The 25,617-nt window shown below is 44.3% G+C and overlaps 1 protein-coding gene across 6 annotated transcripts in view; it reads right to left on the bottom strand.

Moving 5' to 3' along the window:
• The window catches only part of ERICH6B (glutamate rich 6B), a 132,650-nt gene that overhangs the window by 19,352 nt on the left and 87,681 nt on the right, over positions 1–25,617 (bottom strand). For 2 of the 6 annotated variants that reach the window (XM_033950522.1, XM_033950524.1), the window contains 4 exons: positions 23,872–23,939; positions 17,475–17,605; positions 10,799–10,881; positions 5,653–5,808 (listed from right to left, as the gene is read on the bottom strand). In XM_033950522.1, coding sequence (XP_033806413.1) covers positions 5,653–5,808; positions 10,799–10,881; positions 17,475–17,605; positions 23,872–23,939 — 438 coding nt within the window. Of the gene's footprint in view, positions 1–4,597; positions 4,790–5,647; positions 5,809–10,798; positions 10,882–17,474; positions 17,606–23,871; positions 23,940–25,617 lie in introns of those variants that run through there. The other 4 variants (XM_033950527.1, XM_033950525.1, XM_033950523.1 and 1 more) reach the window with 4 other exon arrangements.

Raw genomic sequence — 25,617 nt, 5'->3', positions numbered from 1 at the left:
TTGCTCCACTTGATTGGCAGCCTTCATGTCCTCACTGACGATCACCCCTAGGTCACGTTCTGCTTCAGTTCTTGTTAGGATCTCGCCATTTAGGGTGTAAGTCTTGCATGGATTTTGGTTGCCCAGGTGCATAACTTTGCATTTTTTGGCATTGAAGCTGAGTTGCCAGGACCTAGACCAGCGCTCCAGTAGGAGTAGGTCGTGCATCATGTTGTCGGGCATTGAAACATCATCTATTGTGCATTTGCCCACTACATTACTTAGTTTGGCGTCATCAGCGAATAATGTTATTTTACCCCTAAGCCCTTCTGTCAAGTCCAACGTAGGCAGTTGGAACTGAACTGAGCTGGTGGGTTTAAGATATCTATAGTTATACCGTACTATTAAAGTGATGAAAAGTTCTAGAAAGTTCTTGAAGTTACTCTAAGGGGCCCTTTTACTAAGGCCTATGTCCAAAATTAGTGCAGCAGGTGTCTACCATGGATTTTGGCCAGTGACAATTCAGAAATTACCATGTGTCAAAAAAAGCACGGATTGTCAGGAAGTCTGCTGAGAGGTAGGTTTCCACCCACACACACTGCGGTAATGCCCTTACTGCCTGCCTTTTTACAGGCGGTAAAGGCTCCTGAGCTTAACCCAATGGCAAGAAGCGCTGTGTGCCTTTACCGCAGCATATCAGTGCATTGTGGGTGGGAACACATTCAACACACTCCTCACTCACCTTTCACCACATACTGCTGTAGTAAGTCTTATTGCCTGAATTGCCATGCAGTAAATCTTTTTTTTTTTTTTGCCGCAGTGGCAAGTGCGGTGTACCTTTGGTATCATTTGCTTTACTTGGCTGGGAATCAATCTAGAACGTTCTGCAAAAAAAAGGTAAACTTCAAAATATCAATATCCTGATCACAAAAGCAAAGTTTGAGGGGAATAATAGCCATTTTCTATATTTTTGTGGCATAGGCAATTAAGAAAGAACACTTATTACCCAGGAACAACAATAACAACAACAAAAATAGTTACTTACGGCCTCTTTTACAAAGCCGCGCTAGCGGCTGCGCTAACGGCCCCAAAGCCCATAGAGATTTAAAGGGCTTCGGGGCTGTTGCTTCACGGCTTTGTAAAAGAGGCCGTTAGTGTTATCCAGCACTTAATATTATTATTAGCACACGTTAGTGTTATCCAGCCGTTAGTATTATTATTAGCACACACTAATTGGATTTTGCAAATTTAGGGCCTTTTTTTTTTTTACAAAGGTAATCGATTCCTATGGGCAGTATCACATTTGCTGCATTGGAACTTGCTACTTTGGCTTTGTAAAAGGGGCCCTTAATGCAGGAGCACTTACAGGGAAATTCTGTAACTAGCGCCTAAACTTAGGTGATGGTAGGTGCCCTGCCAATGCCTAAGTTAATTGAAAAACACCATCAGAAATGGCAAGAAGTGCTAACTGATGCCTAAATAAAAGGCAGCTGACATAGCGGCTTTAGGCCACAGAGCGCCAAAGTAGTGGGATGCACTTGTGAACCATGCACTACAAAATATTTTTTGTTTTCTCTTGGAAGTGTTGCACCTGAGGCAGAGGGTAGGCATTTCTGCTGTAATCAAAGCAGCTATATTACCATCGCAAACTGAGTAGTGCAGGATGAACGTTTGAGCCCTTACAGCCTACAAAATTAGTGTACTCGCACGCTAATGGCAACATTAGTGTATAAAAAAAAGAAAAATAGGCCATTTTTCTGCTGTGGTAAAAAAGGCCTTAGTGCGCAGGAAAAAACTTTGTAAGGATGTGATACAGCTACATCATACCACAGCGTAATAAAAGGATCTCAAGGCAAACAAAATTTCATCCATTTTAATTTTATTATTATATATGGCACACAACACAAAGAATTGTCTGATGTCATTGGAAAATTCAAGTTTGAGCCACAAGCTTACAAACTTTTCAAATACATTTGTAAAATGTATCTTGAACCAAGGGAAGCTGCTTTCTGTATTTTTTATTGTTATTACCTTACATCCCCCTCTTTTTATTAAGCCGTGGTAGAGGTTTCTACCGTGGCCCAGAACACAAAATATTCCGACAGTGTTCCGATGCTCACAGAATTCCTGGACCGCAGTAGAAACCTCTACCGTGGCTTAGTAAAAGAGGGCCATTATTATTTGACATACAACCTTACATGCAAAAGTACATCAAAGCAGTTTATTGAAAATACAATAAATAGAAACATAAAAAACTCAAAATACAATAAATAAAAACATCAATAACTCAAAACATATACGTACGAGACTGTAGATTATTAATTCATATACAGTATCATCCAGTTTCATTTCCAAAAGAAAACATCCCTATAGAAAAATTATCCACATCAAGGATGCCTGACCAGACACTAAACACCAGATGCTAAACACACTAAAATCATTTGGGGGTATTCCGACATGATATCACGTTTTGCCTTTTCAGTGAAACATGGGGCTTGTTTTATTAAGGTGCGCTAGCAGTTTTAGCGCGCACTACAATGCCGCTTGTGCTAAACACTAACGCCTCCATAGAGCTTGCGTTAGTATTTTTCATTTAGCGTGTGGTTTGCGCGCGCTAATCTTTTGCACACGCTAAAAACGCTAGTGCACCTTAGTAAAAGGAGCCCATAGTATCATGACGGAATCCCCTATATGATTATCTTGAAGAGATTTTGAAGTATATATGAAGAATTTATAGATGACTACAAACTTTTTTCATGTATATATATATATATATATGTATGTATAAATTAAGAATTTGAAGAGTTGATATTGAATTATAGACTTATGAAGAAATTGGTGTACACAGAGTCAGTCGGACAAAATTGAATCCACTGACAGTAACCACTGAAGTCCATGCGCGATTTATAAATAATTATTCAATTTTGAGTGAGAGGAGGATTATATATTTATGAGCAGAATTATCCTGTTTCTATCCTATTTAGAGTGGTCTTTTTTAAGCTGATCATCCCTGTGCTGCCATACAGCCATCCATGTCCCTTGTTTTTCCCCATTCATAATTTGGATGTTTCAGTTTGTAAAATGGATGCTCATGCTGGATGTTTCCAGCACATGGATGCCCATTTCGCATGAATTTTACAACAGGCTGTATGTATCCTGTTGTCTATTCTAAAATGCCTCTCAAGATCTATATGTAGACTTTTTTTTTTTTTTTACAAAATAACTTATCCCTAGGAAAGTAAAGTGGTACCTATGATAGTGACCTTTGCGTAGAATTTATTGCTTACTGTACTATAAAATTTTATTCCCCTTTTTTCTTGATATGCAACTATTATTGCAGTCAGTCACCTAAACATAACAAATGTCACTGAGCAATATGTCTTGCTCATAGGCAGCAGAAGAAAGCATTAAAAAAAAAAAAAAAGCGAACACTTTTAGAGAAAAATCTTTAAGAAATCAGAAGCAAAAATCGAAGTCTAGTAAACCTAGGGGTCCTTTTATCAAGCTGCGATAGGGGTTTAACGCGCGTATACCGTGCGTAAAACTGCCTGCCGTGCTAGCCGCTAACGCCTGCATTGAGCAGGCATTCGTTTTTTAGCCGGCCGCGGGGGTTAGCGCGTGATGAAATGTCCGACGCGCTAACCCCACTAGCGCGGCTTGATATAAGGACCCCCCCTAAAGTATATTGAAGCATGATTAGCACACAGAGTATATTTTTCCTCTGTGGCTTTCCAAAAGCAAGTTATTAGGGATGCTCTGCACAGACTGCAATGACTTTTCATCCAAAGGGGTGATATAGTAGCAGCATGATGTGAAAAACGGGAAAAAAGAAAAATGATCAGCGTCAAAGGTGTCGGGCACCCAGGGCACTAGTGGTTTACAGTTTCCAGTAGATGAGGCTGTAATTCCTTACAAATCATAATACTCTGTGATGGATGGAAAAGCAACATCTCTGCAGGCAAAAACTGACATTGCGCTGGTCTTTCTGGAAGGGTTATGGTAAAAGCTGTTTATAATGATTTGTAACAGCCCATTGTGGATTTAATGTGCTCATTGATTATTTTTTTTTATGTACTGAAAGGACTTGTTTATGCTGATCAGACATGCCTACCAGGTCTAGTATTTATACATCTTAATGAATTTTGTTTTCCATTGTTTTGTTTAAATTCCATGGAAATAAAAAAAGAAAAGCTTATCTGCTTTAGCTCCATTATCTCTGGATAATTTTCTGATTCTTTGTCTGCCAAAGACTGAGAAGTTTCTTTTTTAAAGTCTGTTGAATCAAACGATATAGGGGTGCAAGCGATTTTATTCCTAGAATCTTGTGGATGAAGGTGATGTCATGTGCTTTGCTTAAATAATGCATTATTAAACATATTTTGAGCTTAAAATCAACCTGGAGTTCTCTTTAGCCCCAAAATAAAAGTCCCGTTCAGCTATAAGTGGATGCCTTAAGCATGTCTAAGGGACGCCTAAGTCATGCCCATCTATTTTGCACTTAAGTAGAGCCCAAAAGACCTAGGGCTTCTTTTACAAAGCCGCACTAGCGGTTTAACGTGCGCTAAACCGCCGGCCGTACCAGCCGCCACCACCTCCTCTTGAGCAGGCAGTAGTTTATCAGCCGGCGGGGGGGGGGGGTGGGTTAGCGCGTGATGAAGAGTCGCGCGCGTTAAACCCGCTAGCGCGGCTTTGTAAAAGGAGCCCCTAGTTTTACAGTTCACATGTGGTTTAACAGCTGAGTGTGTGATGCAATGGTTAGAGCTATAGCCTTAGAACCCTGACGTTGCTGGTTTGAATCCCCCATTGCTCCCTGTCACAGAAGAGAGAGAGAAAAAAAAAGATTAAAAAATAAGTAAATGAATAAAATATAATAATGGTGCCAGCATTTCACTGCATACAATTTTAACGAAAAACAGCATAAAATCACCATTCTAATGACGCCATAATAATGAGACGTGATAACGTTATAGACACTGTGTAGATGTCAATGTGACACCTAAAAGGTGATTCTGTAAAGGACGTCTAACTATTTAGACGCGTCTAGATTCGCTGAGTGGGGCTGAGTGCGATTCTCTATAGTGCGTCTATGCATTATAGAATCGCGCTCAGCTGGATGACTAAACCATGCCTAAAGTTAGACGTCCTTTACAGAATCTAGGCCTTAGATCACAGGAAAGCCCACCATTAGCACACGCTAAACCCAGATTTTACATGGCTTAGTAAAAAGGCCCCATAGAAAATATTTATTCTTTCAGAGTTTTATCTTGTATTGTTCCTATACAAGTCTCTCTAAATGAAACTGCCTACCTACAGGCAAAGTTTCCTAAAGGGAAATTGAGTAGGTGAAGGTAAGAATGGGGAGAGGAGAGGCAATGAATGCTGATCTTCAACCTGTGCAGGCCGAGGATCAATATCCATTATTGTACTACATGGATTTAGTAATGAGGCCTGTGAATTTTGCTTTTCTCTCGCACATTTCAATAGCTATTTCTAAAAGTTGATTTGAAAAGCCTTAGAGAAGTAGGCACAGTGAGAAAGAAGAATAAAAAATCATGGGCCTATTTCTTACAAAGTACTGAAATCAGTGTGCAGAAGATGTGATATAGCAAATGTATGTTTCATTGAACTTAGAATGGTTACAATAGGTACAGTTTTAAAGCCAATCTACCTTACCACAGTAGCTTATTTTGCTGGTAGCATGTTGCATGGCCATCGCTCTGGAACACTGCTTGAATCTGCTGTTTCACTGCTTGATCCTCCAATATAATGTAGGCAATATAATTTGAAGCGATACATATGATTATGATGGCAACATTCCCTGATGGATAACTGGTGAACAGTTAAGGAAAAGGTCTGCTAATTTAGTTTAAGAATAAATAGGGGCTCCTTCCACAAGAAGAATAAATGTGACCTGCTGAGCAAAAAGGTATAAAAAGAGGGTATGTGACACGTATTTATATTACAAGATAGAGGAATATCAACTGCATTATCATGCAATAGAAACAGTACAGTTTTTGGAAACAGAAACTGCAAACATCTCTAGCTCTGTAATCAAAAGTTATGAAAAAAAAAAATTTGCATAGTCCCATTCTACTGACCCTAGAGTACAAAAAACTTTCAAACATGAAATTTGCCCAAATTTAACCTCTGCAAACTATACAGCCTTTATCTCTGTTATTTGTAACCTCACTTTTGGTACCTTTTTTGCTCAGTGGGTCACAAATATATTTGAAGACTGCTCCTTGTCCTGAAGAGGTGCTGAGTGATGATCTGTAACCACAGTATGGTTGGGAAATATTGTGTCGCCAAACCTGTTGCCCAGATTACAGCTTCTGTCTCTGTGCAGACAGAAAATGTTACCCAATCAGAGGGTGTGGTTCCATTTGCAAGCTGTCTTCAGCTTGAATCCCTCATAAAGGAAGTGAAGGAACTGAGGGCTTGGGCTCCCTCTTGCCCCGATGTTGTCGGGGGGGGGGGGGGGGGGGGAGGAGTCATGGTTCAACAGGGCAGGAGGACTTGGGCTTGGGCTTCCTCTTGCCCAGAATGTTGTGTGTGTGTGGGGGGGGGGGGGGGGGGGAGGTGGATTCTGTAACCGGTGTTGTTTTTGACAGACACCGGTTACAGAATCCAGCTTTTAGGCGAAGGACTGGCTCCTCCTTTGCCTAAAAGCCCTTGTTTTGGATGTTTGGGGCTTAGGCTTTTTTTAGGTTGATTATATGGTATAAGTTTAGACATAGTGGTGGTCTGGGCGTTTAAACAGCTGAACGTAGAGGCAGACCATTATATAAAAAAACCTCCTTTTGGACGTTTTTTTTGATAATGGACATTTTCCCTGCTTCTACTTTCAACGTTTAAGGACTTAGGCCAAAAGGGGACTTAGACAGATTTTTTGATTATGTTGCTCCACGTTTGTAAATGTGAGTTCTACTCAGACTGAGCCCATTTTATAGAACTGCCCCCTTAGAGTTTATCCAAACCATTCAGTCAGATTCATGAGCTCTCTATGTCACAACAGGGAAATAAAGACTATTGGCCTCCATTGCCTAAGGATGTGAGTGCTCTGGCTGTATCTTGCCCACATTTCCAACTGTTCAGGAGAAATGGAAGCAGACAAAGGGAGCTGCAGTGGTGCTCCAGAGGACCCCTTGTTCCTCTTTGAATTTTAACCCCCCTACCCTCAACCAGTTCTGGCATTAAGCATGGGCAACAGGGGTGTCCACACAGGGCTCTGTGCTCCTAGGGACCACGCGCATAACTCAGTCAGCTTTGTAGCTGACCAAAAGTTAAAGCTTCTTTTTCCTTTCTAGCTTCCTGTCTGGCTCCCTTCCCCTCCCACTTGGTAATTGTATGCTATATACTCCCACCACTCTGCTAGCCAGCCCTTATATCGGTTTCCTCGCCCATTGTTTTGTGCTTCTCAGAGGGAGTCCTGGGGGTGGGGGTGCTCTCCAAACTTGTTTGCCCAGAAGTAGCATAGCTAGAAAATTGGGGTCTGTGGGAAAAAAATATTGAGGGGGCCCCCATAAAATATTAAGGAAAAGAAATATAAAGACTTTAAGGAAAAAAGTTTAATAAAATGTAGTTATATTTAACTGAATATAGATTTTCTTTGAAATAAATTTTAAATTTGTGTACGAGGATGATACTGTAAATATATTATTTTAGAAACACGCATAGCACCTTCTGCAAATATGTACTGGAAAATCAAATTGTAAAACTCTTTAAATTATCCTATGTTCTACATACTAAAAATCAAGACTTACCAATTGGAGTAGGACAGCACCTGATGGTTCAACTATTATTAGGTCTTTCTCTTCAAAAGATCACAGGCAGCAGTTCCTAGATGCTGCTGGTGGTTGACCTGGAAGTATTCCCTGTGTTGCATTTGGGTGAAACGTGTCAGGTTGGTCACTGGCAGTGACTAGGAACCATTGCCCACAGCCTTTTGGGCAAACAGCAAGTGTGGGTGCACTGAATTATTGAAGGTAGGAAGAGGTGGTACTTGGATGTCTTCGAGCACAGTTCTTCAACCACCGGTCTGCAGAAAATTCCTGCCGGTCTGCGCAGGACCGGTGAGATCAACATCTTCAATTTCTTGCCATCCGCGCAGGACCGGCAAGATCGAGGAGCTGTAGTTGCGCAGGGCCGGAGAGATAATGGGGAGCCTCAGACTGTGCTTTCTCCCCTCCCAGTGGCTCTCCTTACAAGCGCAGCGATTCAGGAAGGAAGCCTTGGAGCTTTTGCTGAGTCAGGCCGCCTCTGATGATGCAACTTCCGCTTTCCTCAGAGGCGGTGCGACCCAACAAAGGACCCGAGGCTGCCTTACTGAATCGCAGTGCTGGCAAGTAAGGAGAGTTGCTGGGAAGGGAGAAAACTGCTGGGCATGGTGAAAAAAAAAGGGACAGCTGTTACTGGACCTGGAGAGGGAGGAGAGATGCTGCTGGGAGGGGAGGAGGGAAAGGAGTCTGGGAAGCTGCTGGGTAAGTGGAAAAAGGGACAGCTGCTACTGGACCTGGAGAGGGAGAAGGAGAGATGCTGTTGGGAGGGGAGGCGGGAAAGGAGTCTGGGAAGCTGCTGGGCATGGTGAAAAAGGGATAGCTGCTACTGGACCTAGAGAAGGAGAAGGAGAGATGCTGCTGGGAGGGGAGGAGGGAAAGGAGTCTGGGAAGCTGCTGGCCATGGTGAAAAAGGGATAGCTGCTATTGGACCTAGAGAGGGAGAAGGAGAGATGCTGCTGGGAGGGGAGGAGGGAAAGGAGTCTGGGAAGCTGCTGGGCAAAGGGAAAAAGGGACAGCTGCTACTGGACCTAGAGAGGGAGAAGGAGAGATGCTGCTGGGAGGGGAGGAGGGAAAGGAGTCTGGGAAGCTGCTGGGCATGGTGAAAAAAAAAAGGGATAGCTGCTACTGGACCTGGAGAGGGAGAAGGAGAGATGCTGCTTGGAGGGGAGGAGGGAAAGGAGTCTGGGAAGCTGCTGGGCAAGGGTAAAAAAAGGACAGCTGCTACTGGACCTGGAGGGAGGGAGAATGAGAAATGCTGCTGAGAAGGGAGGAGGGAAAGGAAAGGGAAGAGAGTTACTGCTGGACAGGGAGAGGAGGGAAGGGAGAAGAAAGAAGGAAGGAAACATCTTGCAGGGAGATTAGAGGAGGGGAAGGGGAGAGACAGGAATGAGATGGGAAGGGAGGTCAGCAGAGAAATTGAGAGGGACAAAGGTGCTAGATCTGGTGTAGGAGAGATAAAAATGAAGAGAGCAGTGAAGCTGGAATGAATCGTGTAAAAAGGAGAGAGGGGCATAGGCTGGATGGAAAGGGGAGGGGGGCATTGAAAGAAGACAAATACCATATGGAAGGGGGAGAGGTCAGACAGTAGATGGAAGGGGCAGATGCTGGATTGAAGAGACAGAGAGGGCAGACACTGGAAGAAAGAGAGTGAAAAGAAGATGAAAGCAGAAACCAGAGACAACAAAAGGTAGAAACAAATAATTTTATTTCTATTTTGTGATTAGAATATATCAGATTTGAAATATATATCCTGCTAGAGCTGGTGTTAGACATAACTGGGGACTGCAAAGTCCAGGCAGTGGCTTAGGGCTCTCTCTGACCAGGGGGGCAGTTGCCCTAGTTGCACTCCCCTAACCCTATTCCTGCTATGTGTGACTGTGGTATTCTGTTAGCATGATATTTCTGTGTAGCATTCTGTAATAATTTGGCTTATTCAGTTTTCTTGATAGTAGAGGGGATATATGTGAAGGGGAGAAGAGACAGGGGTTTTGTTGATCCTTGCTCTGTATTATTTGTATTTATAAAATGACAATTGTACAGAATATTGTTTCTTTTTATACTTTAATAAAATACATTCAGTATACAATCATAACTGAGGCTTGTGCGGAAGGGATCAGATGGTTTGCGAGGACCGAGCTCGCGGAGACCGGGCAAAAATGGGGTTTTAAAATTTCAGTCCTAGTAGTTTGCCGGTCCACAAAATAATTTTTTTTCCCCCGCCGGTCCATAGGTGTAAAAAGGTTGAAGAACAATGTCTTAGAGGACCCTATGTGGATCGAGAGGCTCCCATAGGAACTACTTCCATTCCTGTGGGATCCTTGCTACCCTGGAAGGGATCCCTGCAGAATTCCTATGGATTCTGCAGGATTCCTGCCAACCCTGTTCTTGTGCAACTCTCTAATTGGTAAATGTGAAACAATGGGAATTTGTGGAAAACAAGGATGGGTGCCCCCCTAGACTTGGGGGACCATGGGATTTCCTATCAACTCCACATGGTTGTTATGCCACTACTGCACAGGGTCCCACAATTGCTATGATCAGCCCTACTCCCAACTCTTGGCTTGGCAGTACAATGTGCCAATTTATGCGACCCTTAATCTATGAGATTTGCCCATCCCTTCTCCAAAGCTTTACTGCTTAACAGCAGTAACATTTATTGGCAATAAGCACTGAATTGAGCTGGATTAATAGCATTTAGGGGCGCTGAAGAAGTGAACACTCAACACAAGGGGGGAAGGGAGAAGCTGGATGTGCATAGGCAACACAATAGTCTTCTCATGGAAAAATGTTGAGCGTTAGGGACAAAGGCCTTGGGGAAGATTTCTCACTAATCTTCTTGGACAGTAGTTCTGGCATTGGATTTGTTAAGGTTTAAAAGCTAACCCATTAGAAGACAAAGGTGGCATACTTTTAAAGAAGAAAGTTCATTAAAAGCTGACACCCCATTTTTACTTCTTTTTCCTCCATGCATAGAAAAGTTGACAGGTTCATCAATAACAAGGTGATTCTCCAGAATACAAATTACACCTTTGGATGGATACTGAACCTGACCTGACCCATCTGGAAAAAAGATATAGAAAATCTTCCCACTGGGGTAGAACTTGCAGACAGCCTCATTAGAATTCTGTGAAAATAGAAAGAAATTTAGGAAGAGTTACACATTCCAGTGATAATTGGTAGAACTCCTATGAGAAGTAGCAGGATCAGTACCCAAGTACTCATATTGGTCCTTGTATGAGCATCTTACCCAGAATAGTTGAGAGCCAAGGAGGAGGCAAGCAAAAAATTGATTTGGATAAGAAATGATAACCTGCAAAAAGCTGAGAGGTCCTCTTGGATTGTAAACAGGCACAGAGGGGCAAGCTGGATGAGTTAACTGGTCTTTCCCTGCCATCATCTACACCACTATGTTACAATTTTATCCATTTTAACTTTTCATGATCAAATTTGACTACTCCACCAACTGCAACACCAGTTCATCTCTGTAGATCGGGCATAGCACAGAAGCAGCAGTTCTGTCCAGTATTTGCTTCAGTGCAAAGCTTGCTCCTGATTTATGAATTGCAATCTCCCAGGATTTCTTTTTGTGGGGAGACTCATGGAAATACTTTGGGACATCTTTCCCTATGTGCCCATTTGGAGGGAGGAGCCTTTATTATGGCAGAATATGAAGGTATCTAATACTCCAGGTGTAGGCGACTACAGTTTGAGGGCCACAGCACAGTTGGATTTTCAATATTTCCACAATAACTGTGCAATAGATTGATTTGCATATACTGTTTTCATTGTATGCAATTAGATCTCATGCATAGTCATTGTGGAAATCTTGAAAACCCAACAGGGCTGTGACCCTTGAGGACTGTGGTTTCCCACCCCTGTTATAGTCAGTTATCAGAGCAAGACCTTCTAAGCAATTCTCTGTTAAAAACTGTAAACAGTGATACATGCACAAACAGAGCAATTCTATAGCATGGTGCCTGGTAGAAGCCTATTCTATAAAGGAAAATAATATTCTTTATAGCAGTGGTTCGTAAACCTGTCCTGGGTTAGCCCCAGCCAAACCGGTATTCAAGATATCCCTGATGAATATGCATGAGGCAGATTTGATATAACAGAAGTGCCTCATGCATATTCATTAGGGATAACCTGAAAACCCAACTGGCTGGAGGGTCCTCCAGGACAGATTTATGAACCACTGCTTTATAGAATACTACCATAACCAAGTACCTATGCCAGCGATTGAGCTGGTATAAAAGCTTGTACCTACATGCTACATAAATGTGCATAACTTATAGCATTCTATAAGATAAATGTTTAAGTGGGAGCCCCACCCATGTTCTGCCCTGTGTAAAAGCCCGTCTTGAAAATATGTGCCATCCAGGAGCATAGCTAGCCCTCCATTTTTAGAGAAGCAGCATGTGGGGTAGGAAAAAGTGAAAGAGACCCTGGACCGTGGTGATGAAGGAATGGTGAGGCACACTGTACTGCACAGATTGTGGAGTGGGGGGGAATGCTGGACAGCATATGCACTGCCACTGGGGAAGCCTGAGCCAAGAATGGGGAGGGGGGCCTGGGCCCCCACATGGTTATGTCACTGGTGCCATCCAAGTTAGTGTTACTTACTAGATGTTCATATTTAACTGGACATGTCCTGTATAGAGAACTGTCCAGGTTTTGAAAACAATTGCGCTCGGGACCGTATCTGGAGGACATCTGCTCATGCGCAGATCTACGCATGCACAGATGTCCTCCAGATTTGTGTGGGGCTGGGGCTGAGGGGTGGGGGGTGGGGTGGGATGTGTGTGTGTGTGTGTAGAATGGGTCAGGGCTATGGGTGGAACAGGGTGGGGCCACAAGTCCTCTTTTTATTGTAGGACATAATCTGGTAACCGTAATCCAAGTTATGCATGTATTTATAGAATCATTCTTAGATGGAATATTGACATGCTTCTGATAGGCGTGAGAGAAATAGAGAAATAGGCATGGTTAGGGGTGCAGTTTGGGTGTGGAATGAGTTAGGCACCAGTAGGAGGTGTGTATTTTACTCACTGGTATATTAGGCCAAGAAAACCCTGGTTTACTTTAGAGAATCTGCCCCTAAACATGCCTACTTTGGAGTTAGGTGCCGTTAGATGACATAAGATAGACACCTATCTTATGTAGATTTATGCTTAAGAAGACAAGCGCCTATCACTCAATTAATTTGTATTTTTTTCAATTATGAGCTTATTAAATCTCATAATTGAAGCCTATATACCGTATTTTCACGCATATAACGCGCGCGTTATACGCGTTTTTACCTACCGCGCATACCCCTCGCGCGTTATATGCGTGAGCGCGGTATACAAAAGTTTTTAAACATAGTTCCCACCCCGCCCGACGCCCGATTCACCCCCCCAGCAGGACCGCTCGCACCCCCACCCCGAACGACCGCTCGCACGCGCTCCCACCCGCACCCGCATCCACGATCGGAGCAAGAGGGAGCCCAAGCCCTCTTGCCCAGCCGACTCCCCGACGTCCGATACATCCCCCCCCGGCAGGACCACTCGCACCCCCACCCCGAAGGACCGCCGACTTCCCAACAATATCGGGCCAGAAGGGAGCCCAAACCCTCCTGGCCACGGCGACCCCCTAACCCCACCCCGCACTACATTACGGGCAGGAGGGATCCCAGGCCCTCCTGCCCTCGACACAAACCCCCCTCCCCCCCCAACGACCGCCCCCCCCAAGAACCTCCGACCGCCCCCCCAGCCGACCCGCGACCCCCCTGGCCGACCCCCACGACCCCCCCTTCCCCGTACCTTTGGTAGTTGGCCGGACAGACGGGAGCCAAACCCGCCTGTCCGGCAGGCAGCCAACGAAGGAATGAGGCCGGATTGGCCCATCCGTCCTAAAGCTCCGCCTACTGGTGGGGCCTAAGGCGCGTGGGCCAATCAGAATAGGCCCTGGAGCCTTAGGTCCCACCTGGGGGCGCGGCCTGAGGCACATGGGCCCAACCCGACCATGTGCCTCAGGCCGCGCCCCCAGGTGGGACCTAAGGCTCCAGGGCCTATTCTGATTGGCCCACGCGCCTTAGGCCCCACCAGTAGGCGGAGCTTTAGGACGGATGGGCCAGTCCGGCCTCATTCCTTCGTTGGCTGCCGGCCGGACAGGCGGGTTTGGCTCCCGTCTGTCCGGACAACTACCAAAGGTACGGGGAAGGGGGGTGGGGGGGTCGTGGGGGTCGGCCAGGGGGATCGCGGGTCGGCTGGGGGGGCGGTCGGAGGTTCTTGGGGGGGGCTGTCGTTGGGGGGGGGAGGGGGGTTTGCGTCGAGGGCAGGAGGGCCTGGGATCCCTCCTGCCCGTAATGTAGTGCGGGGTGGGGTTAGGGGGTCGCCGTGGCCAGGAGGGTTTGGGCTCCCTTCTGGCCCAACTACACAAAGGTACGGGGAAGGCGGGTGGGGGTGTCGTGGGGGTCGGCCAGGGGGGTCGCGGGTCGGCTGGGGGATGGGCGGAGGTTCTTGGGGGGGGGCGGTCGTTGGGGGGAGGGGGTTTGCGTCGAGGGCAGGAGGGCCTGGGATCCCTCCTGGCCCGATATTGTTGGGGAGTCGGCGGTCCTTCGGGGTGGGGGTGCGAGTGGTCCTGCCGGGGGGGGGGGATGTATCGGACGTCGGGGGGGGGGCATCAGGCTTTCAGGATGGGGACAGACCTTCAAGGGGGGACAGGACTTCAAGGGGGGACAATGCACGGAAAGTCAGGGGGGGTGAACGGAGAGTCGGGACAGCGCACGGAAAGTCAGGGCAGTGCACGGAAGTCAGGGGGGGTGAACGAAGAGTCGGGACAGCGCACGGAAAGTCAGGGCAGTGCACGGAAGTCAGGGGGGGTGAACGGAGAGTCGGGACAGCGCACGGAAAGTCAGGGCAGTGCACGGAAGTCAGGGGGGGTGAACGGAGAGTCGGGACAGCGCACGGAAAGTCAGGGCGGGCGAAAGGAGCGTCGGGCATCATGCGCGGTATACCCGTGAGCGCGGTATACAAAAGTTTTTGTACATATCATCGTGATTTCTGTGCGCTATACCCGTGTGCGCGTTTTACACGGGTGCGCGTTATTTGCGTGAAAATACGGTACTAAAGTTAGGTGCCTAACATAGGTACCTATGGGGCTCATAATCGAAACAGAAAAATGTATAAAAACCGGCCTAACTTAGCACTTGAACGATCTAAAAGACAAGTCGTCCAAGTGCCGATAATCGATACGGGTTTTAGATGTATTTAAAAAAGACCTAGGCCTTTACAGTGCTGTAGTACACCCAGAGCTAAAAGGGGCGTTTCAGGAAAAGTGTCCAGGGTGGGATTTGGACAGGACATGGATGGTCTCGGGACTCAAGGATCTCCCGTATGAAGAACGGCTAGACAAATTACAGCTATACTCGCTCGAGGAGCGCAGAGAGAGGGGGGACATGATCGAGATGTTCAAGTATCTCATGCATCGAGGCGGAGGAAGATATCTTCTTTTTCAAGGGTCCCATGGCAACAAGAGGGCATCCGTGGAAAATCAGGGGCACCAGGAAATTCTTTTTCACTGAAAGGGTGGTTGATCGCTGGAATAGTCTTCCACTGCAGGTAATTGAGGCCAGCAGCGTGCCTGATTTTAAGGCCAAATGGGATCGACACATGGGATCTATTCACAGGGCAAAGGTAGGGGAGGGTCACTAGGGTGGGCAGACTGGATGGGCCGTGGCCCTTATCTGCCGTCTATTTCTATGTTTCTATGACATGGGCCATCTTAGACATAGTTGTACTGCATGTATAACCGAAAGTTATACAACGCTGCCAAGACGGAATTGGACGTTGTGACTTAGGCCATCTAAAACCAGTCTAAGTCCACAAAAGGTATCCAAAGTGACCAGATAAGCACTGCAGACACAAAGTATAGACCCCCACACACTGCCCCACCCCCATAAAAATCGTAATAACAACTTTATATATCTGCCTCCAGAACATCAGTGCCTGGCAGCCTGGCATAGGAAAACATAGTAGAGCTGCACAGAGGTGGCTTATGTAGTCTTGGGGATAGTGAACCATGGAGAGGAGGACCCAGGCCCATAAGCAACTCTAATCACTGCATTCATGGTGAAAAATATGCACCCCCAAAAATCCTTTTGTACTGCCATATAAGTGGCTCCTGCAGCCATATGGGCTATTGGGGTGATAGATAGGTGGATCTAGTAGATTCGGGGGGGATTTTGGGGGGCTCACCATGACCTATAAGGGAGCTGTGGGTGAGATGTATATGTGGGACCCTTTTTGTGAAGTTCACAGTAATGCCCTGTAAGGTACCCCACTACTCTGGTGCCATGTCTGTGTGTCCAGTCCATCACTTTTCTGGCCCCTCCCACGGCCAAAAGGTCTTTTTCTAGGCGTTTGTGAGTTGGACAAATTTTTGGTCGAAAATGAGGTATAAAGATGAATGACTTAGCGGTCTGAGCGATCAGACGGCTGGACGTAAAATTGGACAATTTTCGAAAAGAAAAATATGCTGGACGTATTTTTAAAAAATGGACCTTTTCCCGTGTCTGACTTTGGGCGACTTGCGACTTAGGCCAAAATGGACTTAGACAGTTCTTTTGATTATGCCCCTCCACGTATTTAGGTGCCTATTTGGCACCTATCTTTAGGCACTTTTTATAGAATTTCCCTCTTTGGCTTTGTTATAAACTATGCTCCGACTGGGTGGCCATGGGACTTCTAAATGGAGCACCCAGTTACAGAATTACTCTTCTAATATCTATAGGATAAAACTGGGTGTGACAGAACCAAGTATACTGGGGCCAGTTCCTTTTCTACTATTTGTTAGGGTAGTCCCCAACTTTCGGCTCTCTTTACATTAGAAAGGAATACAAACTGTAACAAGAACTCAAGAACAAACTCTACAGGAACCTTTTAAAATCATAATTTCCCCTCTGTCTTTATCCATGGTTTAAGGCTTGATTCGTTATGACTCTTCTCCAATTCTGTGCCTATGGGAACAGACTTAAGAATATGAGACGTGATATATGAATAGCCCATTGAATCCTTTATTTTGTCTCTGACAGTGGGCATTCAGGAAGTACTTATACTGATCATAACTCTCCAAGTCTACCTGGCTAATGATCATTAATGGATTTTTTCCTTCAGGAATTTGTTCAAACTTGCTTTAAATACTGCTAAATATTTAGTTATATCTACGAGCAACAAACCCAACAGCTTAACTGTGTATACTTAAAAGTTTTTTTTCTTAAATTTGTTTTAAAGCTGACATTTTTGAGAAGACTAATACAGGTAGCTATTCTCTGTTAACTTGTTCCATACAACTTATGATTTTACAATCTCTATCATATATCCCTTCTTCTTGGTTGTTTCTTTTCCAAGTTAAAGAATTCAAACATTTCTTCATAAGGAATCCATTCCATCACCTTTATAATTTTTTGTTTCCCTCTTCTGTAGTTCTGCTATATCTTTTTTTCAGATGGGGTGACCAGACCTGCGAAAAATATACAAGGTGTGGCCACTCCATGGATTTATATAGCAGCATTACACTATGCTTGGTGTTATTCATTATTCCTGTCCAAATAATTCCTAACATTCTATTTGCTTGATGAATATACAAATTCAATGTGCAATCTGCATGAAAGTTGAGTTGAGAAACGCAGAGCACCCAGAAGTTAAAAATTATATGTCAATTATGTTGCCAACATACCTTTAAATACTTGGTCTGAATTATAGCAACTGACATGAACAAATCATCAGGTTCTTCTTCTTCCACAGGAAGAGTAGAGAACAATTCCTTTGCTTCTGATAACCTGAATGAAATTTTGTGTTCACGCCTAACTGGAACAGTACAAAAACAATATTTTTGAAACTCCAACATTTTAACTCAATGTCTTGAATTCTCACTACTGGGGAATTGGTTCCATAACCCATAGTGGGTGAGAAATTTCTATTGTGTTTTAATTTCTACTTCTGCCACTTTCACAGATTGAGACATGGAAGTAAGCTAAAGATCTGTAAAGGCAGAATTCTTCTCTAACCTTGAGAGGAAGTCAAGAGATAGCATCCTTTTAGCCTGATAACATTGGTGTTTTGACCCTGCGTGCTCCAGCACCAGCCTGGGAGGTATGATCTAAGATTTAGTTCCTAGATGTGATGCTGTTTTATAGGAATGATGGCCCATGAACATTTCCTACTATTTTATGCTGTCTTGTACAAAGCAGTGGTAGAGATGAGGTAAATACTCCGATGCTCATAGAATTCCTATGTGCTTCAGAGCATTTACCTTGCTGGCCCGCAGTAGAAACCTCCACCCTGGCTTTGTAAAAGGAGCCCTTAGTTAGATGAGCTTCTGGTGGATAGGGACTATACCTAAAAATTCAAAGAATTCCTTTGTATCCAGAAAAAAAATAATCAGAATTCCAGAACTCGTTCATGCCCACATGTTTTGCAAATTCACCCCTTATATCAAACTTAAATCCTTATAAAGGAAAGCATTCCTAGCTGCCACAATTTTTTCAGACATGAATGTCCCTTACCTAAAATAAATCTTCAAGAGAAGGAGATCAAAATTGTGCACTAAGACATTGTAAAAATATGCTGTATATGGAGTTATACAGTATTTAGGGCTCCTTTCACTAAGGGGTCCTTTTATCAAACTGTGGTAGGGGTTTAACGTGCGTAATACCGTGCGTTAAACCACCTGCTGCACTAGCTGCTAATGCCTGCATTGAGAAGGCGTTAGTTTTTTAGCCGGCCACGGGGGATAGCGTGTGATGAAATGTCCGATGCGCTAACCCCACTAGCGCGGCTTGATAAAAGGACCCCTAAGCTGCGATAGTGGTTTTAGCGCACGCTGAATTGCCGTGCACGCTCGACCTTAACGCCAGCATTGAGCTGGCGTTAGTTCTAGCTGCATAGCGTGGGTTTAGCGTGCGCTAAAATTCTGCGTGCACTAAAAACGCTATCGCAGCTTAGCAAAAGGAGCCCTTGGTGCTGTATAGGGCAGATGTGCAGGCCTTTTTAAAAAGTCCTGCCTCCAGAGTATCTCTTTTTCTCCTGACATGCAAAACTGAATCAGGCACACAAGTGAGGATGATGGCGATAGGATGGAACAGCTTTCCTAGATACCCTGAGGCTGTGGGTTCAAATCTCAAACTGCTCCTTGTGACCCTGGGAAAGCCACTTAATCCCCATTGCCCCAGGTACATTAGATACCGTGGGAGGCCTCCGGGACAGTTAGGGAAAAATGCTTGAGTACCTGAATAATTTGTAATCCGCATAGAATTGTAGGATATTCTCATTGGGGGGGGGGGGGGGATATTGAATGGGGAGTGTGAGTGGAGTATGTCTGATTGTTTGACTGGTTTGTGTTGCCTGGTATGCGTAGGAGATTCATGGGGATGAAAAAACCCCCAAAAACAAATTTATGGGGCCAATGAGGGAATCGGGCTATTATTACTCTTGGACAGTCTTGTGTCTTCCTGGCATACTATGTATTCATGTTGATGGCTATTGTGCTTTTTTCATGGATGCCTTTGTTTGTTTGCGTATTTCATCATTGGACTCTGCTTGTTTCTCTTGTTGACTCTTTAATAAAAATGATATATATATATATATATATATATATATATGTATGTATATATATATATATATATGTATATATATATATATGTATATATATATATATGTATATATATATATATATGTATGTATATATATATATAGGTATATATATATATATATATATATATATATATATATATATATATATATAAGAATTGTTGGATATGCAGAATATAAATTATTTTTTTTAAAAATTTAAAAAACAAACACCATAAAACTCCAAACATTTTGAGTGTGCACAGCCTTCCTACATGCAGCAATTCCTTTGGTCTCCTCGGTTTGGTTTTGTTAACACTCTGACCCAACAGACATATAAAGAAAGCTGTCCCTCAAAATACTTTTGAATTCTTTATTTTGTCAATGCTGTTTTACTTGTTTTTATTTCTATTTGTTTTATTTCCATTTTTTCTTATCTAGAAAAATTAATTAATCTCTCAGTTTTACTTTTATTTCTCACCATGGAGCAATGGTACAGTTAACAGCTTCTTTATTTGATATACTGCAATTATTAACAAGATTGTTAAACCAAAGCGGTTTACAATGAAAAAGGTTAAAAATTATAAAATCAATAAGGACAAACAGGGTAAATCAACCATGACAAAACAAACACAATTTGGCTATAAAGGGAAGGTAAAGGAGAATATCTGCTCCACCTGCAACAGAATGATCAATAGCTTCTACTGTATGTGCCATTTCCTGGGTTGGGCCCATGTGCCTAAGGCCCTGCCCACAGGAGGTGCCTAAGGCTACTGGGCCGATTCCAGTTGGCCCAGGTGCCTCAGGCCCCACCTGTGGGCAGGGTTTGAGGCGCCTGGGCCAATCAGGCCCTAAGGCCCACCATTCTGAGGATGGCGGGCCAGCTGGCTGGACATGCTTGGGACCCATCCATCCGGCCAACTTGTTTACGGGTACGGGGGGTGTCGGGGGTGGGGGGGTCTCACAGGTCAGTGGGTGGGGGGAGAGGTTCAGTGGGTCGATCGGGGGTTTGTGGGGGTGGTCATGGGGGGTTGCGTCAGGGAAGGTGGGCCTGGGATCCTTATTGCCTGGATCTTAGTGGGGGAGGAGGGTAGGGGGGTCACCTGGGCAGGAGGGGTTGGGCTCCTTCCTGCTCGATCTTGTCAAGGGGGGTCACCTGGGCAGGAGGACTTGGGCTCCCTCCTGCCCGATCTTATCGAAGTGGGGTGTCGCCGGGCAGAAGGGCTTAGGCTACCTCCTGCCCAGATCGTCGTTGGGGGGGGGGGGGGTCACCAGGCAGGAGGGCTTGGACTCCATCCTGCCCAGATTGTTGTCGGGGGGAGGTGTCGCGGGGCAGAAAGATTGAGCTCCCTCCTGCCTGGATCGTTGTGGGGGGGAGGGGGGTGTCATGGGGCAGGAGGGATTGAGCTCCCTCCTGCCTGGATCGTGTTGAGGGGAGGGGTGGATCGCTGCAGGAAAGATGCCCCAGCCGCCATCAGCTTAGCGGGTCCTTTTTCGGCACTTATACCTGTTTTGACTTGGTCTAAATCAAAACATATAAGTGCCGACTAGGCAACCTGTCAAAAGGTATAGGTAAAGATCTGTGTATAGATATAGGTATAGGCCTAGGTATAGGTCTGTGACAACAAATGCCTAGGTGTAGGTCTGTGACAACAAACTTTCCTGTCAAAAGGTTTGGTTATACCTGCTGTACGCCTAGGTGTAGGTCTGTGATAACAAACTTTCCTGCCAAAATTCAAATTCATGACCAACAGACCTCCCTGTTCTCAATCAGGCCAGTGAACCCACTATATATAAAGACAAACTTCAGACCTCACAGCATACCCTGAAGAAAGTCACAGCATGATGGCTAAAACATTGGTTCTACCTACCCAGATGTGGTGAGACATGGAAAACAGCAACAATCATGACACCAGCTGTGGAAGCCTAGGAGAACAAATTCAACCTTCTACCAACCTAGAATCCTTTCATTGGGGAATGCCTATGAACACTGATCAGTTTTGTTCTGGAAGAGAAACTTCTGAAAATTGTCAAGAATATATTATTAGAAAAATGTTCCCCTAGGTCATGACTAGCTTTTACTTAAAAATGTTAGGCCATGTGGCATCCACAATACATATATTCCCTCTTATTCATCTCAAGCTGAAACAAATGCAAAGGTACTTGAAGTTTCAGTAGAATCAGACTATCAACCACTTATTCTCCAAAATCTTTCCTTCTGCATGTCTGCAATGGTGTACAACAGAAATCAACCTGAACCCCATTTATTCCTCAGCACAATCACTGTGAACTTATCCAGGTGCTTTGAAAACTGATTGGAGAGCTCACCTTACTCATAGGCTTTGGCACACACAGGCCATCTGGTCAGGAGCTGAGAAGCTTTTCCACCTCAGCATCTGAAGCTACTTTCTTTGGCTATTTGTACACTTTCATGATCAGTCAGTTCTGATCCAAGACAATCAGGAAGTAAAGTTTTATATCAATAAACAATAAACTGGATCCCTTTGACTAGGTAATCCTTAATCACACATCTGCATAAGCCAATTATATCTCTAGAAAGCAATAACCATCTACTGGGCAGACTCAACCGAAACTTCCAACTTCAGGAGTGATCACAGCTAGAAGTGGTACAATCCATCTTCTAACAATGATTAACATTACAAATAGGCTTGTTTGCCCCCAGCAAAAATATCAGGTTTCTCCACTACTGTTCAAGGAAGATAACTCCAACTCACCTTGCACAAAATGCACTAGCTATACATTGGATTTAGTTTCTCCTCTATGTATATCCATCTATACTCCTTATAGTCAAGATTACAGAAATTTCAAAGAAAACTGAGTTTACAAAACAACAAGGCAGATAGTCTACAACAGTGGTTCCCAACCCTGTCCTGGAGGACCACCAGGCCAGTCGGGTTTCAGGATAGCTCTAATGAATATGCATGAGAGAGATCTGCATATAATGGAGGTGCCAGGCATGCAAATCTGCTCCATGCATATTCATTAGGGCTATCCTGAAAACCCGACTGGCCTGATGGTGTTCCAGGACAGGATTGGGACCCACTGGTCTACAATATCCAAGATGGACCCCCCCCTAAAAAGCAGACTTTTAAGACAAGAGTCTCTATTGACTCTTTAAAGAATCTCAGATGTTAAACACTGTTGTCTGATGTGGCCATGTTTCACCGGATGGCTGCACCGGGGCAATAAAGTCCAGTTGGTGTGAGACTTCAGATCTAGAGAATGACACAGGGATAAATTTGTCCCCGTCCCCGTAGGAACTCAATTTCTCTGTCCTGTCCCCATGATTTTTATCGCTGTCCCTGTCCCAGCCCCATTCCTGTAAGCTCTGCCTTAACTGCACAAGCCTCAAACACTTATGATTTTAAAGTGTTTGAGGCTTGTGCCGATGAGGACAGAGCTTTCAGGAATAGGGCAGGGACAGGAAAAGAACTCGCCGGGATGGGACAGGAAAATGAGTTCCTGCGGGGACGGGGAAAAATTTGTCCCCGTGTCATTCTCTATTCAGGTCCACCAAAACAGTTTCTCGGTCTGGGTTTGTTTACCCATCCTGGTGCTATAAGATGATGTTACCCCACTTGTGTGCCTGATTAAGCCTGCATTTGCAGAGACCACCCTTTCCAGAGCGCATGCACTTTTAACAGCGTAATGAGGAGGCGTCTCAGGGGCATATTTAGGTCGGGGCCAGTAACAAAGTAAGTACATCATATGAAAAGCAAGTATCTATGACAAGTTTCAAAAGGAACTTTGCACTTTCCCTTTAAGAACTGGGGTAAAGCCTATGGGTAAAATGTGCCCATGGACTTTGCCTCAAAGTGGACATTTGAAATGTGCCCCCATCCCTAAAAGACATTTGGATGTGGTTGTAATTTTGGAGCTGCATCTTACTTTCCTCAACAAGATAGATCTTACATACAATTGCTAAAACATATAGAGGCAATTCTATAATTGAGCAGCTCCTTTTAGATGCTCTGATGGCACAGGGTGAAAGCCTATTCTAGAATGACATCTAGGCACCAAGATTCTTTTATAGAATACTAGTGTAACCTGTTATTGGCATGCCTTATATTTAGGCACCTGCAGTTATACCAGCCATAGACCTGGTGTAACTGTAAGCATCCAAATGTGGCAAGGGTGCATGTAATTTGCAGTATTCTGCAAGTCACATGCATGACTGGGAGTCCTGCCAATGCTCCGCCCCTTCAGTTGTGCACTATAGCATCCTTACAGAATAGGGCACTTATGTGCATAATTGCTACTTTTGTTTTTTAGTACTACTTTATTTTTCCCCTTTTATATTTTATTGTACACCGCCTAGATTTTTTTTAGATAAGCGGTTTATCAAAACCTTAATAAACTTGAAACATTTACACATCGAAAGGGGGAAGGGGGGTGCGTATCCATGAGTGCCTAGTTATGGAATTGCCCTTCAAATAATAAATTGGATAACAGAAATGATTGTGCATATTTAACTTGGTACTTACAGGCCATGACATAGATACTCTTGTGAACAGCAGCCTTAAATGTTGACACATGTCCTTTTGACGTCCTTCTAGAAAGTTTCAGGATAAACAAGCATTAAAAAAAAAAAAAAAAAGCTCAATTAAAAACAGCATTTATTATTCAGGGAACAGTATTCCTGTCTCGATGAAAGAGGTAGTCCAATACGGTGCGCCTGAAAATCAGCCATGATGAGATATTGTGCTACTTTAAAAGACATTTTCTCCCTAGGAAATCCAGTACCTTTTGATTACTATTGTTATTACCTTATTGATTTGCTCTTTGATTATGATGTTCTTTTGGGGGGAACGGGGACACTTTGGTGACTGTTAGAGTTTGGTTAGCTCATGAAGAGGTATGGGGGAAGGGGGATGGGAGAGTAGCCCTTATGGATTTTGGGGAGAGGGTTGGGGTGGATTTGGGGAGGGGGTTAGGGTAGGGGAAGTTGGGGTGGGGGAGGAAAAGGGAGAAATTGGTTGTTGCAGTGGAAAGGCTTGGATTGGTTGTATGTCTATGTGTAGAGGAGGGGTGTGTGTGTGCGTTGTATGAGTTTGGGGGAGGGCATGGGCTTGAGTGCCCTACCTGCCATAGTTTTCTGTGAGCTTGGCTTGAATCTAGGTAGAATGGTTGATGTCCCTTAAAATTTTTTCCTGGAACGTGGGGAATATTCATTCTCCTATAAAGCAAAGGAAGATCTTACGTGTCTTGCAACAACATAGGGCTAGTATTGCCTTGCTGCAGGAGACCCACTTGAGTTCCAAGGAGCATGTTAAACTTCATACCTGGTGGGTGGGGGATATTATTGAGAATCCTGCACAGTCTAAGAGGCTGGGGTTATCATTTTGTTTTGAAAGGATTTGGTGGTGGAACAACACCATGTCTTTCAGGATTCTTAGGGTAGGTATATTGTTGCCCATATATCAGTGAATAATCAAGAAATGATGCTGGTCAATGTGTATGCTCCAAATAATTATGATGCTCTTTTTTTTCAAGGAGTTAATACATCATGCACATTTGCCTACCCAGACGCCTATTATTATGGGGGGTGATTTCAACACTGTTTTTGATCCTTTGCTAGACAAATCTAATCCTGCTGGAGCTTCCCCCATTGATTACTCTAGGGGAGTTCCTTTGCTCTGTGATTCCTTGGATCTGTTCGACTCCTGGAGATTATTTTATCTGAGTGGCAGAGACTACACACATATTTCCAGAGCCCATGGAACCCAATCCCACATTGACTATTTGTTGATTTCTTCCTCTCTGTCCTCTTGTTTACAGGTGGCTGGGATTGGTCCAACTTGTATATCTGATTATGCATTTATATGGTTGAACCTTCGGGTGCCGGATAGGGTCCCCAGGGCACATATTTGGAAATTCCCCATAGATATATATTATGACATTACGTTCCATACCTTTATTCTTGAAAGATGGAATGATTATCAGGCTAATAATAGCGGATATGTTTCGCAGCCCCTCTTGTTTTGGGAGACTGCAAAAGCAGTATTTAAGGGGGAAATTATTTCTTATTGCTGTCACATGAGCTGGGCAGGGGAGGCATAGATAAAATGATGGGAAAAGCAGGTTCGTCTGGATAGACAAAGATATGGAGCGGTGGCCTCAGGTTCCCATAAAGCGGCATGAGAGAGCCAAGAAATCCATGATGTATTTTAAATTTCAACTCTACAAGCATGCTAACAAAACTAGCTCCTTCTTGGCCAGACTTGTTCATA

This window comes from Geotrypetes seraphini, chromosome 6 (assembly GCF_902459505.1).
Source record: "Geotrypetes seraphini chromosome 6, aGeoSer1.1, whole genome shotgun sequence".
NCBI classification, from domain to species: Eukaryota; Metazoa; Chordata; class Amphibia; order Gymnophiona; family Dermophiidae; genus Geotrypetes; species Geotrypetes seraphini.
This window is presented reverse-complemented; position numbering and strand designations above follow the sequence as displayed.